Genomic DNA, 16,561 nt, shown 5'->3' on the forward strand with positions numbered 1-16,561 from the left:
TTGTTATACTGTACAGTAACTTAGAATATCACAGATTCAGCTGTTTCTCATTGTTTGTTTCATTAGTTTTACCTGTTATTCAGAATAATAAACCATTATTTTTGGGATGTGGAACCAATTGTCTGCTTATCAGTGATTTCTTATGGGAAAATTTGCTTTGGTTTAAGAGTGGATTTGGATTACAAGCGCGGTCCTGGATCCAATTATGCTCGTAATCCAAGGCACCAGTATATAGATGGGTATATACCCCCTATATACACTATAGATGGCTATATAGCCCCTGTATACACTATGGATTACTATATAACCCCTGTATACCAGCTGCAGCCCCCCCTTAAACACATACATAGGATAAACCGCATGGTAAGTGCCACCAAATGTAACCACAGGCAGAGGCCGGAGCACAGGCCGGTGACCACCTCATACTGGAAGGAATTATGCAGGATTTAAAAACACACACCTAACTTCTTGCAGAAACAGCGGCATCTCTGCCCTCAGGCTGTGTGCGGTATTACAGCTCAGCTCCATTCACTTTAATGGCACGGAGCTGCAATACCCAGGACAGGAGAGGAGCTGTTTCTGGAAGAAAGTGGCCTGGAGAACCCCTTGGAGGAAGAGGAGGTACAAAAGTATCAAAACCTCTAGAATGCGAATGAGGGCGTAATACTGACCCCACCAGCAGAATAGTGAGTGCAGCTCTGAAGTATAATACAGGATCAGTAATGTAATGTATGTACACAGTGACCCCACCAGCAGAGTAGTGAGTGCAGCTCTGAAGTATAATACAGGATCAGTAATGTAATGTATGTACACAGTGACCCCACCAGCAGAGTAGTGAGTGCAGCTCTGGGGTATAATACAGGATGTAACTCAGGATCAGTACAGGATCAGTAATGTAATGTATGTACACAGTGACCCCACCAGCAGAGTAGTGAGTGCAGCTCTGGGGTATAATACAGGATGTAACTCAGGATCAGTACAGGATCAGTAATGTAATGTATGGACACAGTGACCCCACCAGCAGAGTAGTGAGTACAGCTCTGGAGTATAATACAGGATGTAACTCAGGATCAGTAATGTAATGTATGTACACAGTGACCCCACCAGCAGAGTAGTAAGTGCAGCTCTGGAGTACAATACAGGATGTAACTCAGGATCAGTAATGTAATGTATGTACACAGTGACCCCACCAGCAGAATAGTGAGTGCAGCTCTGGAGTACAATACAGGATGTAACTCAGGATCAGTAATGTAATGTATGTACACAATGACCCCACCAGAAGAATAGTGAGTGCAGCTCTGGAGTATAATACAGGATCAGTAATGTAATGTATGTACACAGTGACCCCACCAGCAGAATAGTGAGTGCAGCTCTGGGGTATAATACAGGATGTAACTCAGGATCAGTACTATGTGACTTGGCTTTAATAGATGTAACTGATCTCTAGATTGGGGAGCCTCTCTGCTGCCCCCAGTGGTCACTCTGGTTATTACACAGGAAAACACAAACAGCAGAAGAATCAGAAATGGATTTTATTCAGTGTAGAAATGACAGTAGTGCAGGGTACACACATCCATTAGGGTCCTTTTACACCCACAGATTTATCTGACAGATCATTGAAGCCAAAGTCAGGAACAGACTATAAACGGAGAACAGGTCATAAAGGAAAGACTGAGATTTCTTCTCTTCTCAGATTCATTCCTGGCTTTGGCTTCAATAATCTGTCAGATTATCTGTCAGTGTAAAAGGACTATAAGGTAACAGTGCAAGTAACAGATGCCGTAATGCTCACACACAGACAAAGGCAGCGGTGCAATACTCTTCAGGCATGCCACACTCTTCCATCAGTGGCACAATACTCTGCCGATCTCCATGTACAATACATAGGATAACTTAGTACAAGGGATGTAGTGAAATGCTCTGCAGATATACAGTAGGGGTTTTAAAACATTTTAAAATACACAGGCTGCAGAGCATTTCTCTGCAGAGAATAGTGGTAGGAATAGTCACCAGATTCTGCAATGCTCTGCAGAAACACAGTATAAGTCTCCATCTTTGCTCACATTACACAGGCCATGGTATGATGCTACGTCCACATATAGCAACAGTACAGATGCCCCTTTAACACGCAAGTATGGGTGAAATGTTCTGCAGACCGACACTAAATCACAGGTTGCAGTACACATAGAGCATTTTGCAATGCTCTGCATCAATGTTCCTAACCTGTTGCTCTCCAGGGCATGATGGGAATTGCGGCTTTGCAACTGGTTTAAGGCATTGGTGTAGATCTATAACACAGGCAGCAGAGGAATAGTCTGCGGCTCCTTCACATCTGTCTATCTTTTCATCTGATGTATGCTGACTTGGGGGCGATAGTCTGCAGTTAGTTCAGAACACACACAGATTGCAATGAAATCCTTTGCAGGTTTCCAACATCACTGCAGTTTCCATCCTCACACACACACACACACAAGCAGAAGTGTAATGCTCTGCAGACATCCAGTAGTGATGTCCATTCCCATCAAAATGACAGCAGAAAACACACACCCCACACAACGTAGTGCAATGCTCTGCAGAGGTACAGTAAGAATGTGCGAAAAATACACACCTTCAGGTGCAATGCTCTGCACAGCCAGGCACATTTTTATAGTGCAATGCTCTGCAGTAATTCAGTAGGGATGAATTAGACTGCATAGAAGAGACGTCCTCCTATTCTACACAATCAACCTTGACACGTTCTCCAAATGTCCAAACATAGAGAATAGTGCAACGCTCTGCAGAGAGATGCAGTAGGAATGAGCGGAGCATACACACCTTGATGATGTAATGCTCTGCACAGCCAGGCACATCTTTAAAGTGCAAGGCTCTGCAGTGATTCAGACGTCCTTCTACAATATACCACGATATGTTCCTGCTCATATCCAACGCCTATACAATGCAAGGCTCTGCAGAGAACACAAAGCTTCTAATGCGATGCTCTGCACACGCGCACACATATCTTTATAATGCAATGCTCTGCAGAGAACAGCTTCTGGTGCAATGCTCTGCAGACATATATATATATATATGGTATCAGGCTTCGATAGGAGTCGATATGATGTTGATGATGGGTGAACACGCGAGCTGTGGACGGGATTTGTTTGCCGTGAATAAATAGGTTTGTTCTGTGACCGGACGATACGTTCTCTCAGACGCAATAAATACATTCACATTCCTGACTGGCTAAAAAAGATATATTAACATTCATTAAAAGAAGAATTATTCCCTTAGATCGGTCATCCCCCCCCCCCGACCTGTTACAAAACTACAACTCCCAGCATGCCCTGACAGATGGAGGTTGAGGTTTTGCAAGCTGCACGCTGGGAATTGTAGTCTTACACCAGGTTAGCGAACATTACCTTAAAGGGGTACTCCAGTGAAAATCTTTTTCTAAATTTCAGATTTGTCATTTTTGTTTAAAAATCTCCAGACTTCCAGTACTTATCAGCTGATGTATGTCCTGCAGGAAGTGGTGTATTCTTTCCAGTCTGACACAGTGCTCTCTGCTGCCACCTCTATCCATGTCAGGAACTGTCCTGAGCTAGAAAGGTTTTCTATGGGGATTTGCTGACATGGACAGAGGTGGCAGCAGAGAGCACTTTGTCAGACTGGAGAGAATACACCGCTTCCTGCAGGACATACAGCAGCTAATAAGTACTGGAAGACTGGAGATTACAAATCTTACAAATCTGTATAACTTTCTTACACCAGTTGATTTGAAAGAGGATTTGCGCTGGATAACCCCTTTAAACCAGGGATGGGGAACCTTTGGCCCTCCAGCTGTTGCAAAACTACCATTCCCGTCATGCCTGGACAGCCTTCGGCTGTCCAGGCATGACGGGAATGGTAGTTTTGCAACAGCTGGAGGGCCAAAGGTTCCCCATCCTAGCCCTAAACCATTGGTCCTATGCTGCTTTGAAACTACAATTCCCAGAATGCATGCTGGGAGCTGTAGTCCAAACAGCAGGATGACTAGGAGAGTTCCTGCAGCGCCCCCTGGCTGCAGAGTGATAGCTTACATTCAGTGTACATTCAGGGGAGGGAGCCCACTCCTCTCCAGGGACACAAATTCTATTCCATGCAAAATATACATTCCGTAGAAAACCACCATTGCTCTTCTCGGGGCGAGACAGTGGTACCTGCCCCATCCGGGGCACTAGTAACATGTGGCAGTATTAAGCACCCCAGAAGTCTCGAATCAAAACACCCCTATTATTACAAAAAGACGCCCTTAAAAAAAGAGGGGGTAACCTTACTAGTGCCCCCCCCCCCCGGAGCCGCTCATTGCTTAGCTACTGGGGGGTCTTGTGACACCACGGGAGTCTCTCAATGGTCTCACAGTAGTCTTATCGGCTGGTCACGCCCAGCACCCGCTTCATGTTTTCGTAGACGACGTAGCTGATGCTGACGGCGGGTATCACCTTCATGAAGTTGGGGGCGATTCCTCGATATAGGCCGAGGACTCCTTCGCGAGCCACGATGTAACGGAACAGGGCCATCATGGAGAGCTGCGGAGACCCCTGTATAGAAGCTGGAATAGAGAGACGACGTCACATACATGGATCTATACATTCAGAGCTGCATTCATGATTCTGCTGTCATTAAACACATTGCATATCTGCTGTAGGCTAAGCAGGCTCCTCCGCTATTTACATATTGCAGCGCCCCCTGGTGTCTGCCCACTTAGCCAAACACTATGCACCGAGCATCCTGCCTCAGCCAGTGATCAGCTAAGCGGGTAATTCTGACTTTTTAAAATGTTTTATAGTACATGTCTTTGGACATAATAAATGGTCATACAACATCTCCCCATGTGACAGTCTAGGTGATTCCTAACCAAAAGTGACTCCATATGCCAGATAAATAGCTCTGGGGGCATTGCTCCCTTTTCTGCAATCTGCTGTCCACTGCCTGTTGCTAGGGGAAATCTGTCTCTAGTAACAGCTAAATCAGGACAGAACACAGGGGGTGTGGCTTAGCATGTGCTATGTGTAAATCAAGGCTTCCTTCTAGTCTCAGCAGAAGTTCATTGCTTGGTGTAACCTCTCTCATACTATAGTATAGTGTACTGTGCTCTAAAGTCAAATGGGGGTTATCCAGGATTAGAAAAAGCATAGCTACTTTCTTGCAAAAACAGCGACAAAGTGTGGAGTTAGTGTAGGGACCCGTGTGAACCAGGAGACCGGGACATGGTATATAATTTGATCAAACCATATTGCCCCGTGTACCAACATCCTGGCGTTGGTTTTTAAATGTAGCCGAGTGGCATTAGTGTCAGCCATAGGTGTGAGCTGCAGCAGCTCCTTTCTCTCCATGCCACAATTTAATCTCTATTCACTTCAAGAGACCTGAGCTGTAATACCACACCCAAACTAAGGATGGGAGAGATGCTGTTTCTGAAAGAAAGCGGCCATGTTTTTATAAGCCTGGATAATCCCTTTAACCCTTTGAGGACCAGGCCCAAAATAACCCAGTGGACCGCGCAAATTTTGATCTTAGTGTTTTCGTTTTTCCCTCCTCTCCTTCTAAGAGCTCCAGCACTTTCAGTTTTCTATCTACAAGCCATGTGGGGGCTTGTTTTTTACAGGAATAGTTGTACTGTGTAATGGCGTCTTTCATTTTACCATAACATGTATGATGGAATCCCAAATATATTATTTATGAAGATATAAATTGGTGAAATCGTAAAAAAGAATGCAATATGGTAACGTTTGGGGGGTTCCTGTGTCTACGTAATGCACTATATGGTAACAGCGACATGATACTATTATTCTATAGGTCAGCCCGAACACAACCATATGCAGGTTACACAGATTCTCTAATGGTATATATATATTTTTTTAAATGAAATCCTTTTTTTTGGCAATTAATTATTAATAAAATGGGCCTATTGTGTCGGTTTTAGTTTTTCACCTACGGGGCTGTATGGGGTGTCATTTTTTCCGCCATGATCTCTAGTTTTTACTTATACCACATTTGTGAAGATCGGACGTTTTGATCACTTTTTATTAATTTTTTCCCCTCTTTTCGTGTACGCCGTTCTCCGTTCACAATGACGCTCGTAATATTTTAATAGATCGGACAATTACGCACGCTACGGTGTATTATATGTTTATTTGTTAAATTTTTTTATATGCAGCGTGTCATTACCGGTGAGGTCCCGGCTGCTGATTGCAGCCTGCCCCCACCTGCTATGAAGCGCGCTCCGCTCCGGAGTACGCTTCATAGCCGGAGAAACACCCAGGATGTATAGTTATGCCCTAGGTCGTCTGGGGACAGACTTCCATGGCATAACTATACGCCCTGGGTCGTCTAAGGGCTAAAGCCCCCACCCCCCCCAAATGTTCACTTTCAGCACAGGGCATGACAGGGTAACACTGCAAACCCCTCCTCACCTTGCGCCTGCATGCGTGTCCTAACCAGGGCTAGAGGATAGCTGGCAATCTGCCCACACGTGCTAGAGATTGTGCCGCAGGCCAGTAAGACCAGGACTCCTGGATTGGGGCTGGAGCCCGTCTGGTACCGCTGTAACCAGGTGTTCTTTAGTGTCTGTATCATGGACACAATACCAGGAGGTTAGTAAGAGGACAACGGGAAATACAGACAGATCTGTGCCCACCAGCTCACCTCATATATTGCCAAGTCTATGCCTGCGTAGGGTACAATGCCCAGCAGGTTAGGGAGGTAGCCCCTGAAATACGCCCGGACCCCTTCAGTGCGGAGGATGTGCCGTGCACAGTCCGACATCCCTGAGAACTGACCGGTCCGCCGGAGAGCCAGACGTGTCTTCAGGACCTAAAGGGACAAGTCACAGATCTCACATCCGTCTCCCCTGATATAGTTAGGTGCCGGAATATCAGAATTTCTGGATTGTTAGATACTGGATTTAAGCCATTTTACCTAAATGGTCCCTCTAAATCTCACCTCCATAGGATAGATGACAGTCTGGGCTATGGCACCGGCCAGGGACCCCGCAATGAACCTCTCTCTGACCCGCAGGGTCTCCTGCTGGCCGCGGATCAGCTTCTTGATCTGTGAAATATGACGACACTGATCAGAGACTGAACAGGAGGTGACAATGATCAGATCTACTCACTAACCCAGACACAAGGGCATGCTGGGGGATATAACAGTGGTGGCTTACCCTCAGCATAGACCAACAAAGTCAGATATGTGGGGTTCTCACCTCTGATAGTAAAACAGAGGGGAGGGGGGAAGGCGGCTATACATGGAATAAGTCACCACATTTATCAGAGCGATATAGCATGTACCTATATACATAGGCCATGGCCCCCAACACTGCTACCTGATGCAGATGACTCCTACATCCCACCCGGACCCCAGCGTGATGGCAGATCCCGGACCCCAGCGTGATGGCAGATCCCGGACCCCAGCGTGATGGCAGATCCCGGACCCCAGCGTGATGGCAGATCCCGGACCCCAGCGTGATGGCAGATCCCGGACCCCAGCGTGATGGCAGACCCCGGACCCCAGCGTGATGGCAGACCCCGGACCCCAGCGTGATGGCAGACCCCGGACCCCAGCGTGATGGCAGACCCCGGACCCCAGCGTGATGGCAGACCCCGGACCCCAGCGTGATGGCAGATCACGGACCCCAGCGTGATGACCGACTCCGGACCCCAAAGTGCTGAAAGACCACTGACTCCAACGTGATGAACGACTCTGGACCCCAACGTGATGACAGACCCCAACCCCAGAGTGATGACAGATACCGGACCCCAAAGAAATGACAGATCGCAGATCCCAAAGTAATGACAGACGCAGACCCTAAAGTGATGACAGACCCTAACCCCAAAGCGATGACAGACCCTAACCCCAAAGTGTTGACAGACCCTAACCCCAAAGTGATGACCCACTCCGAACCCCAACGTGATGGCAGGCCCCTAACCCCAACGTGATGGCAGGCCCCTAACCCCAAAGTGATGACAGATCGCAGACCCCAAAGTGATGACAGATCGCAGACCCCAAAGTAATAACAGATCGCAGACCCCAAAGTAATAACAGATCGCAGACCCCAAAGTAATAACAGATCGCAGACCCCAAAGTAATAACAGATCGCAGACCCCAAAGTAATAACAGATCGCAGACCCCAAAGTAATAACAGATCGCAGACCCCAAAGTAATAACAGATCGCAGACCCCAAAGTAATAACAGATCGCAGACCCCAAAGTAATAACAGATCGCAGACCCCAAAGTAATAACAGATCGCAGACCCCAAAGTAATAACAGATCGCAGACCCCAAAGTAATAACAGATCGCAGACCCCAGCGTGATGACCGACCCCGGACCCCAGCGTGATGACCGACCCCGGACCCCAGCGTGATGACCGACCCCGGACCCCAGCGTGATGACCGACCCCCGGACCCCAGCGTGATGACCGACCCCGGACCCCAGCGTGATGACCGACCCCGGACCCCAGCGTGATGACCGACCCCGGACCCCAGCGTGATGACCGACCCCGGACCCCAGCGTGATGACCGACCCCGGACCCCAGCGTGATGACCGACCCCGGACCCCAGCGTGATGACCGACCCCGGACCCCAGCGTGATGACCGACTCCGGACCCCAAAGTGCTGAAAGACCACTGACCCCAACGTGATGAATGACTCTGGACCCCAACGTGATGACAGACCCCAACCCCAGAGTGATGACAGAACCCGGACTCCAAAGAAATGACAGATCGCAGATCCCAAAGTGTTGACAGACCCTAACCCCAAAGTGTTGACAGACCCTAACCCCAAAGTGATGACCCACTCCGAACCCCAACGTGATGGCAGGCCCCTAACCCCAAAGTGATGACAGATCGCAGACCCCAAAGTGATGACAGACCCCGGACCCCAAAGTAATAACAGATCGCAGACCCCAAAGTAATAACAGATCGCAGACCCCAAAGTGATGACCGACCCCAAATTAAGTCTCCAGACCAGATCCTGGAATAAATAAAGACCCCAGAACACAATGTTATAAAGGAAAGCTGCAGTGTACAGCATGGAGGAGCAGGTTTGCCACCACCCCAGTCCCCTGCAGACAGTGCCTAACTTAGGTGGGCTCACCTGCTCATATGCCATGAACTTAATAGCAGATTCCGGTGCGATCTTCAGGACGTTTATCCCGTTCCCACGCCACAGTGAGCGTATCCCTCCCTCCTCAATCATCCCCTTCAGACCTCGCAGGATGGAGAGACCATCAGATCTTGTTCCATGAACCTGGGGACACGAAGACAAAGATCCATGAGCACAGAGGGGTCATACACACACACACACATATATATATATACACCCATCTTCTTTACATTACCTGCATTAGCACTTTCAGCCTGTCCAGAGGGGCCGTTCCCGTCCTGGAGACTGCCCCCGCCACTCCTCCGGCCAGAAGCTGCTTCCACCAAATGCCCGATCGGATCTCCTTTTGGGAAAACTCATCCGGAACGGCCAGGGACTCCCCTATATCGAGCATCTGGAATTATTAAGTCACAGCGAGGGACATGTCAATATTTTGTCTAAAAGGCTTAAAATGATGATGACTCTCCTAAAATACTCTGTGCTGCTGTGGAGTACTCCGTAGTAACTGTATAAGTCTTTACTACACCATGTTGTTCCTTGACTTCTGTTCTTACAGAATACCTGACAGCTCCTCTATGATCTGACGGATCCATCCGCTAGTATTTTCACTGTTCTAGCTGCTGTTGACGGATCTTTTGATTGGGTCACATGTCTATAGGTCCACAGTTCTGCTCTTCATATTAAGGGCCATCCAGCCTGCCTGCTGATGGTTTCCATTTCCCTAAATTGGTGGCCAATCCCTGAAATAGTGATCCTTATAATAAATGTACTCACAGAGGAATGCTTCCAGTAGGTGACCACGGCCTCCATATTGTGCAAGGGGTTCAGCAGGAAATGATCCCTCCATTCCAACCAGTCAATGGTTAACGTGCCGTCACGATCCATGCTGTATGCCAGGAAGAGAAGACAGAGGTAATACCAGAGAGCTCCACTAGGTGACAGTATTACAGCAAGGTATAATGTAACCAGCCGTTCCTGAAATACTCTGTGCTGCCAGGGATCCCTGCTCTAAGTACATGACACCCCTTTCTTTAAAACAAAAAACAACTTTATTTAAAGCTGAATGGTATGCCCTGTGTTCCTGTCTTTTCTAGGATAGCTGGGTGTGCGATGTACAGATCTATAAGGTCTCATAGACTTTCTATTGATCTGTTCACTGGACAATCCAGCAAAGCTGACTGGGTCACTGCTAATGGCCGGGATCGGAGTTATCTCTGGTCATCATGGCCATTGCAGTGGGGAGTCAGCAGCCACTGTAGCCTGGATGTACTGACAGGAAGGGGTTAATGACTTATATCATGTCCTGGTCCTCCCCTCCCCCAGGTAACGGTTGGGGGTAGTGACAACTGTACAAAACAGGTGGAACCTGTCAGCAAGGCGAGTCCATGTAATGAGAAGACCACTTGTCCCTCCAGCATTATTTTCTGTCCAGGCCCCTCACCCACCTCTGTAGGATCTTGTTGGCCTGGGGGAGCGTGATGTGGACCCCGAGACTCCGAAAACATTCCTGGATCTCAGATGCATCGATGTGACCTGGAGAGAGAAGATATATTAGCTGAAACCCGGCATTTCCAGGAAAATATAAGACATGTGGTGGCGCTGCCAGCTACCTGCCGGGTGCACCGCCCTTATATTACAGTCACAGGCTGGCACCGCTCCCGCTTCTCACGACCTTCAGACTAGAATTATTACACTGTAACCAGATGGAGACCCCCTGGCTATAAGGAAGGGATCTGGATCCCCTACACCAGCCTCACCTCCTGCCAATATAGGTCACTGTATAAGGAGGAGGCTGCAGCTCTGTCACCATTCTCCACTTCCCTCCTTGTCATCCTCCACTTCCCCTCCTGGCCATCCTCCACTTCCCCTCCTCGCCATCCTCCACTTCCCCTCCTTGCCATCCCCCGCTTCCCCTCCTTGCCATCCCCCGCTTCCCCTCCTTGTCATCCTCCGCCTTCCCTCCTTGCCATCCTCCGCTTCCCCTCCTTGCCATCCCCCGCTTCCCCTCCTTGCCATCCCCCGCTTCCCCTCCTTGCCATCCCCCGCTTCCCCTCCTTGCCATCCCCCGCTTCCCCTTCCACAGCTTCCCCTTTCCTCTTCACCATCCTCTGCTTCCCCTTCCACAGCTTCCTCTTCCCTCTTCGCCGCCCCCCGCTTCCCCTCCTCGCCATTCTTAGTTTTCCCTCTGCGCCTTTCTAAGCTTCCCCTCCTCACCGTTCTCTGCTTCCCCTCTTCGCCGTCCTCCGCTTCCCCTTCCCCAGCTTCCCCTTTCCTCTTCACCGTCCTATGCTTCCCCTTCCCTCTTCGCCGCCTCCCGCTTTTCTTTCTCGCCGTCTTCCATTTCCCTTCTTTGCTGTTCTCTGCTTCAACTGTTTCTGGAAGAAAGGGGCCATGTTTTTCTAAGCCTGGATAACCCCTGTAATCACCCCCTCTTTATAGTATCTGCAACCCTTTAAGGTGGCCACACTATCTACATAGTGACTACACTACACAATGAAAAACCCTTCTCCATAGTAAGTATTTCCTCTCCATAGTAACCACACCATCTCTATAGTGACCTTTTCCTCTCCATAGTAACCACACCATCTCTATAGTGACCATTTCCTCTCCATAGTAACCACACCATCTCTATAGTGACCATTTCCTCTCCATAGTAACCACACCATCTCTATAGTGACCATTTCCTCTCCATAGTAACCACACCATCTCTATAGTGACCATTTCCTCTCCATAGTAACCACACCATCTCTATAGTGACCATTTCCTCTCCATAGTAACCACACCATCTCTATAGTGACCTTTTCCTCTCCATAGTAACCACACCATCTCTATAGTGACCTTTTCCTCTCCATAGTAACCACACCATCTCTATAGTGACCATTTTCTCTCCATAGTAACCACACCATCTCTATAGTGACCTTTTCCTCTCCATAGTAACCACACCATCTCTACAGTGACCTTTTCCTCTCCATAGTAACCACACCATCTCTACAGTGACCTTTTCCTCTCCATAGTAACCACACCATCTCTACAGTGACCTTTTCCTCTCCATAGTAACCACACCATCTCTACAGTGACCTTTTCCTCTCCATAGTAACCACACCATCTCTATAGTGACCATTTCCTCTCCATAGTAACCACACCATCTCTATAGTGACCTTTTCCTCTCCATAGTAACCACACCATCTCTATAGTGACCATTTTCTCTCCATAGTAACCACACCATCTCTACAGTGACCTTTTCCTCTCCATAGTAACCACACCATCTCTACAGTGACCTTTTCCTCTCCATAGTAACCACACCATCTCTACAGTGACCTTTTCCTCTCCATAGTAACCACACCATCTCTACAGTGACCTTTTCCTCTCCATAGTAACCACACCATCTCTATAGTGACCATTTCCTCTCCATAGTAACCACACCATCTCTATAGTGACCTTTTCCTCTCCATAGTAACCACACCATCTCTATAGTGACCATTTTCTCTCCATAGTAACCACACCATCTCTATAGTGACCATTTTCTCTCCATAGTAATTACACCAGCTCTATAGTGAAAATTTCTTCTCCATAGTAACCACACCATCTCTATAGTGACCAATTCCTCTCCATAGTAACCACACCTTCTCTATAGTAACCACAATCTCTGTAGTAACTGTGCCCCCTTCATAGTAATCACACCCTCTCTGAAGTGAGCACCTCTTTATAGTGACTGCACCCTCTGCATAGTAACCTTACTTTCTCCATGGTGACCAAACTTTCTCCATAGCAACCATACCCACTACACTTCTCCACTGTGACCACACCCACTATCCAATAGCCACACCCACTTCCCCATATTTTTTTGTATGGTGCATCTGTGGACATGCGTAATAATAATACACAGACCTATAACCTTACATTTACAGGCCTAAAGCCTGAGGCTGCACTACTGACTGATTCTGAGTTATGAGTAACAGTGTTGTCATGGTAACCATGTGTGGACTGAAAACACTCTCTACATCTATATCCCTGTAGAAATGTCACTGTGTAATGGTGCTTTTACACAGGCAGATTTATCTGACAGATTTTTGAAGCCAAAGCCAGGAACAGACTATAAACAGGGAAAGGGTCATAAAAAAAAGACTGAGATTTCTTCTCTTTTCAAATCCATTCCTGGTTTTGGCTTCCAAAATCTGTCAGATAAATCTGCCTGTGTAAACGCACCATAAGCTGGGGAGGAGGTAGACATGGATATGGATGATGATCTCAACCCATAAAATGCCTCCATGACAACAGAGAGATTATGATGCCATCGGTCTCAGTAGTGCAGCCTCAGGCTTTGGACCTGTAACTTTATAAGATGATATCACAGGATAGAAAAAAGCTATTCAAAAGCAGTTTTCACATTTGTTCTTCTAGTTTAGTTGTGTCTATTACAGACATCACAGTGCAACCGATATGGGAGTAACTCACAATCACTGCCATCCGATCCCTATTGTCATATATATATATATATATATATATATATATATATATATATATATATATACATAAATATATACACACACACACCATCGTTGTTGCGGTCCAAGCTGTTGAACATGATGAGGAGTCTCTTCTCTCTCTCCACCAGGTATCGGGTGAACTCATCAAAATCCAGCTGCCCGTCCTGATCAGTGTCCCCGACCCGAAGGATCTCCTGCACACATAGAGGGGGCAGGGGAGAGAGGAGAGGGGGTGACTTGTTTATCCATGGTACAGGGCTCTGGGAATAGTGTGTTACTATGTCATCTTCCAATAGCCCCTTGGTTATCCCCACAATGGCTCCTTGTGAATGGTGGACGTGACCTATGTGTATACAGCTGTCCTGTGGATGACATACAACGTATGACCGCTCGTCCACCATTATCCTCCGCACAGTACACAGTGGAGTCAGAAGACCTCTCTGTATATTCATGTAATGGAGAAATGTGATGGACCCCGCTGTATTACTCACACAGCCCGCACTATGGCTGCCTCATACAGGAATATACATGTATATTATATATGAGGACTGTCCCCGTGTATTTATATATATATGAGGACCATCCCCGTGTACATTATATATGAGGACTGTCCCCGTGTATGTTATATATGAGGACTGTCCCCATGTATGTTATATATGAGGACTATCCCTGTGTATATTATATATGAGGACTGTCCCTGTGTATATTATATATGGAGTATATATTAGTTTATATATGACAACTCAGTGTATATAGTATAATCTTACAGTATCCCGGGCTGTATACTCACCTGCAGCATTCGTACAGCCCCTCATGCCCCTGGCTGTATATCAGTATATATATGACAGCTCAGTGTATATAGTATATATCAGTGTATATATATATATATATATATATATATATATATATATATATGACAGGTCCTGGGCTGGGAGTATACAGTATGAGTATATATAGTATCCAGTATATACCAGTGGGGGGCGTCCGTGCAGCCCCTCATGCCCCTGGCTGTATATCAGTGTATACGGTATCCCGTGCTGGGTGTATATAGTGTGTATATATATATATATATATATATATATATATATGACAGGTCCTGGGCTGGGTGTATACAGTATATATCAGTGTATATGGTATCCTGGGCTGGGTGTATACAGTATATATCAGTGTATATGGTATCCCGGGCTGGGTGTATACCATATATATCAGTGTATACAGTATCGGTGTACTCACGTGCTGGGCGTCCTTGCAGCCCCTCATGCCCCTGGCTGTATATAAGTGTATATGGTATCCCGTGCTGGGTGTATATAGAATATATCAGTGTATATTTATGACAGGTCCTGGGCTGGGTGTATACAGTATATATCAGTGTATATATGACAGGTATATAGTATATATCAGTGTATACCGTATATATGAGTGTATACCGTATATATCGGTGTACTCACCTGCTCGGCGTCCGTGCAGCCCCTCAGGCCCCTGGCTGTATATAGTATATATCAGTGTATATGGTATCCCGGGCTAGGTGTATACAGTACATATCAGTGTATATATGACAGGTCCTGGGCTGGGTGTATACCGTATATATCAGTGTATACAGTATGGGTGTACTCACCTGCTCGGCGTCCGTACAGCCCCTCATGCCCCTGGCTGTATATAGTATATATCAGTGTATATATGACAGATATATAGTATATATGAGTGTATACCGTATATATCAGTGAATACAGTATGGGTGTACTCACCTGCTCGGCGTCCGTGCAGCCCCTCATGCCCCTGGCTGTATATAGTATATATCCGTGTATACCGTATATATCAGTGTATACAGTATGGGTGTACTCACCTGCTTGGCGTCCGTGCAGCCCCTCATGCCCCTGGCTGTATATAGTATATATGAGTGTATATATGACAGGTCCTGGGCTGGGTGTATACCATATATATCAGTGTATACAGTATGGATGTACTCACCTGCTCGGCGTCCGTGCAGCCCCTCATGCCCCTGGCTGTATATAGTATATATCCGTGTATACCGTATATATCAGTGTATACAGTATGGGTGTACTCACCTGCTCGGCGTCCGTGCAGCCCCTCATGCCCCTGGCTGTATATAGTATATATCAGTGTATACAGTATGGGTGTACTCGCCTGCTCGGCGTCCGTACAGCCCCTCATGCCCCTGGCTGTATATAGTATATATCAGTGTATATATGACAGATATATAGTATATATGAGTGTATACCGTATATATCAGTGTATACAGTATGGGTGTACTCACCTGCTCGGCGTCCGTGCAGCCCCTCATGCCCCTGGCTGTATATAGTATATATCCGTGTATACAGTATGGGTGTACTCACCTGCTCGGCGTCCGTGCAGCCCCTCATGCCCCTGGCTGTATACCGTATATATCAGTGTATACAGTATGGGTGTACTCACCTGCTCGGCGTCCGTGCAGCCCCTCATGCCCATGGCCGCCAGTCCCTCCCGCAGCTCGTTGATGTCCACATGTCCGTCCTTGTTGGCGTCCAGCTGGCTGAAGAGCTCGGCGTACCTCCGGTGTCTGTCGGGATCGTCCATGTCTGGTGGCTGGAGCAGGAGCCAGTGGCCCCCGGGGGCCTGTCCCGGGCCCGGCCGCAGCGCCCTCCGCTCTGTGCTGCTGTGTGTGGACAGTGTGTGTGCCGCGCCCGCCCGCACCGATCTCCTGCGGCTCTCTGCTACTACCACTACTGCGGCGGCTGCCGGGAGGGCGCACCCCACGTGACCGGCCTGCTGGGACCTGTAGTGCCGGAGGAATTACTGAGCATCCTGTGCGGCTGTGCCAGGCTCTAATGGAGGGGAGAACTCAATACACAGTACCAGGGTGGGCTGCCTAATACTGTCCCCAGGGAGCCCACAGCCTGAGGCAAAACTACAACCCCCAGCATGGCCTGACAGCCTGAGGCAAAACTACAAGTC

At 47.6% G+C, this 16,561-nt stretch overlaps 1 protein-coding gene across 3 annotated transcripts; it reads right to left on the reverse strand.

The window, feature by feature from the left end:
* Nucleotides 1-1,513: 1,513 nt before the first annotated feature.
* Nucleotides 1,514-16,334, reverse strand: LOC138769543 (mitochondrial adenyl nucleotide antiporter SLC25A23-like). 3 transcript variants are annotated; one of them, XR_011359266.1, is made up of 11 exons: nucleotides 16,043-16,334; nucleotides 13,677-13,803; nucleotides 10,568-10,655; nucleotides 9,897-10,008; nucleotides 9,358-9,516; nucleotides 9,114-9,266; nucleotides 6,964-7,071; nucleotides 6,667-6,834; nucleotides 6,435-6,588; nucleotides 3,937-4,570; nucleotides 1,514-3,805 (listed from the first exon to the last, which is right to left on the reverse strand). XR_011359266.1 is itself a non-coding variant. In XM_069948094.1 (10 exons), exons 1-10 carry the CDS (start codon nucleotides 16,181-16,183, stop codon nucleotides 4,386-4,388), a joined length of 1,395 nt encoding a protein of 464 aa, XP_069804195.1. In that variant the 5' UTR covers nucleotides 16,184-16,334; the 3' UTR covers nucleotides 3,877-4,385. The 3 variants fall into 3 exon arrangements, 2 of the variants coding, with proteins under 2 accessions (XP_069804195.1, XP_069804207.1); XM_069948094.1 differs by lacking the exon at nucleotides 1,514-3,805 and having other exon boundaries at nucleotides 3,877-4,570; XM_069948106.1 differs by lacking the exons at nucleotides 1,514-3,805; nucleotides 16,043-16,334 and adding an exon at nucleotides 15,355-15,404 and having other exon boundaries at nucleotides 3,877-4,570.
* Nucleotides 16,335-16,561: the final 227 nt, after the last annotated feature.

The sequence above is a fragment of the Dendropsophus ebraccatus genome, chromosome 1 (assembly GCF_027789765.1).
Source record: "Dendropsophus ebraccatus isolate aDenEbr1 chromosome 1, aDenEbr1.pat, whole genome shotgun sequence".
NCBI lineage: Eukaryota > Metazoa > Chordata > Amphibia > Anura > Hylidae > Dendropsophus > Dendropsophus ebraccatus.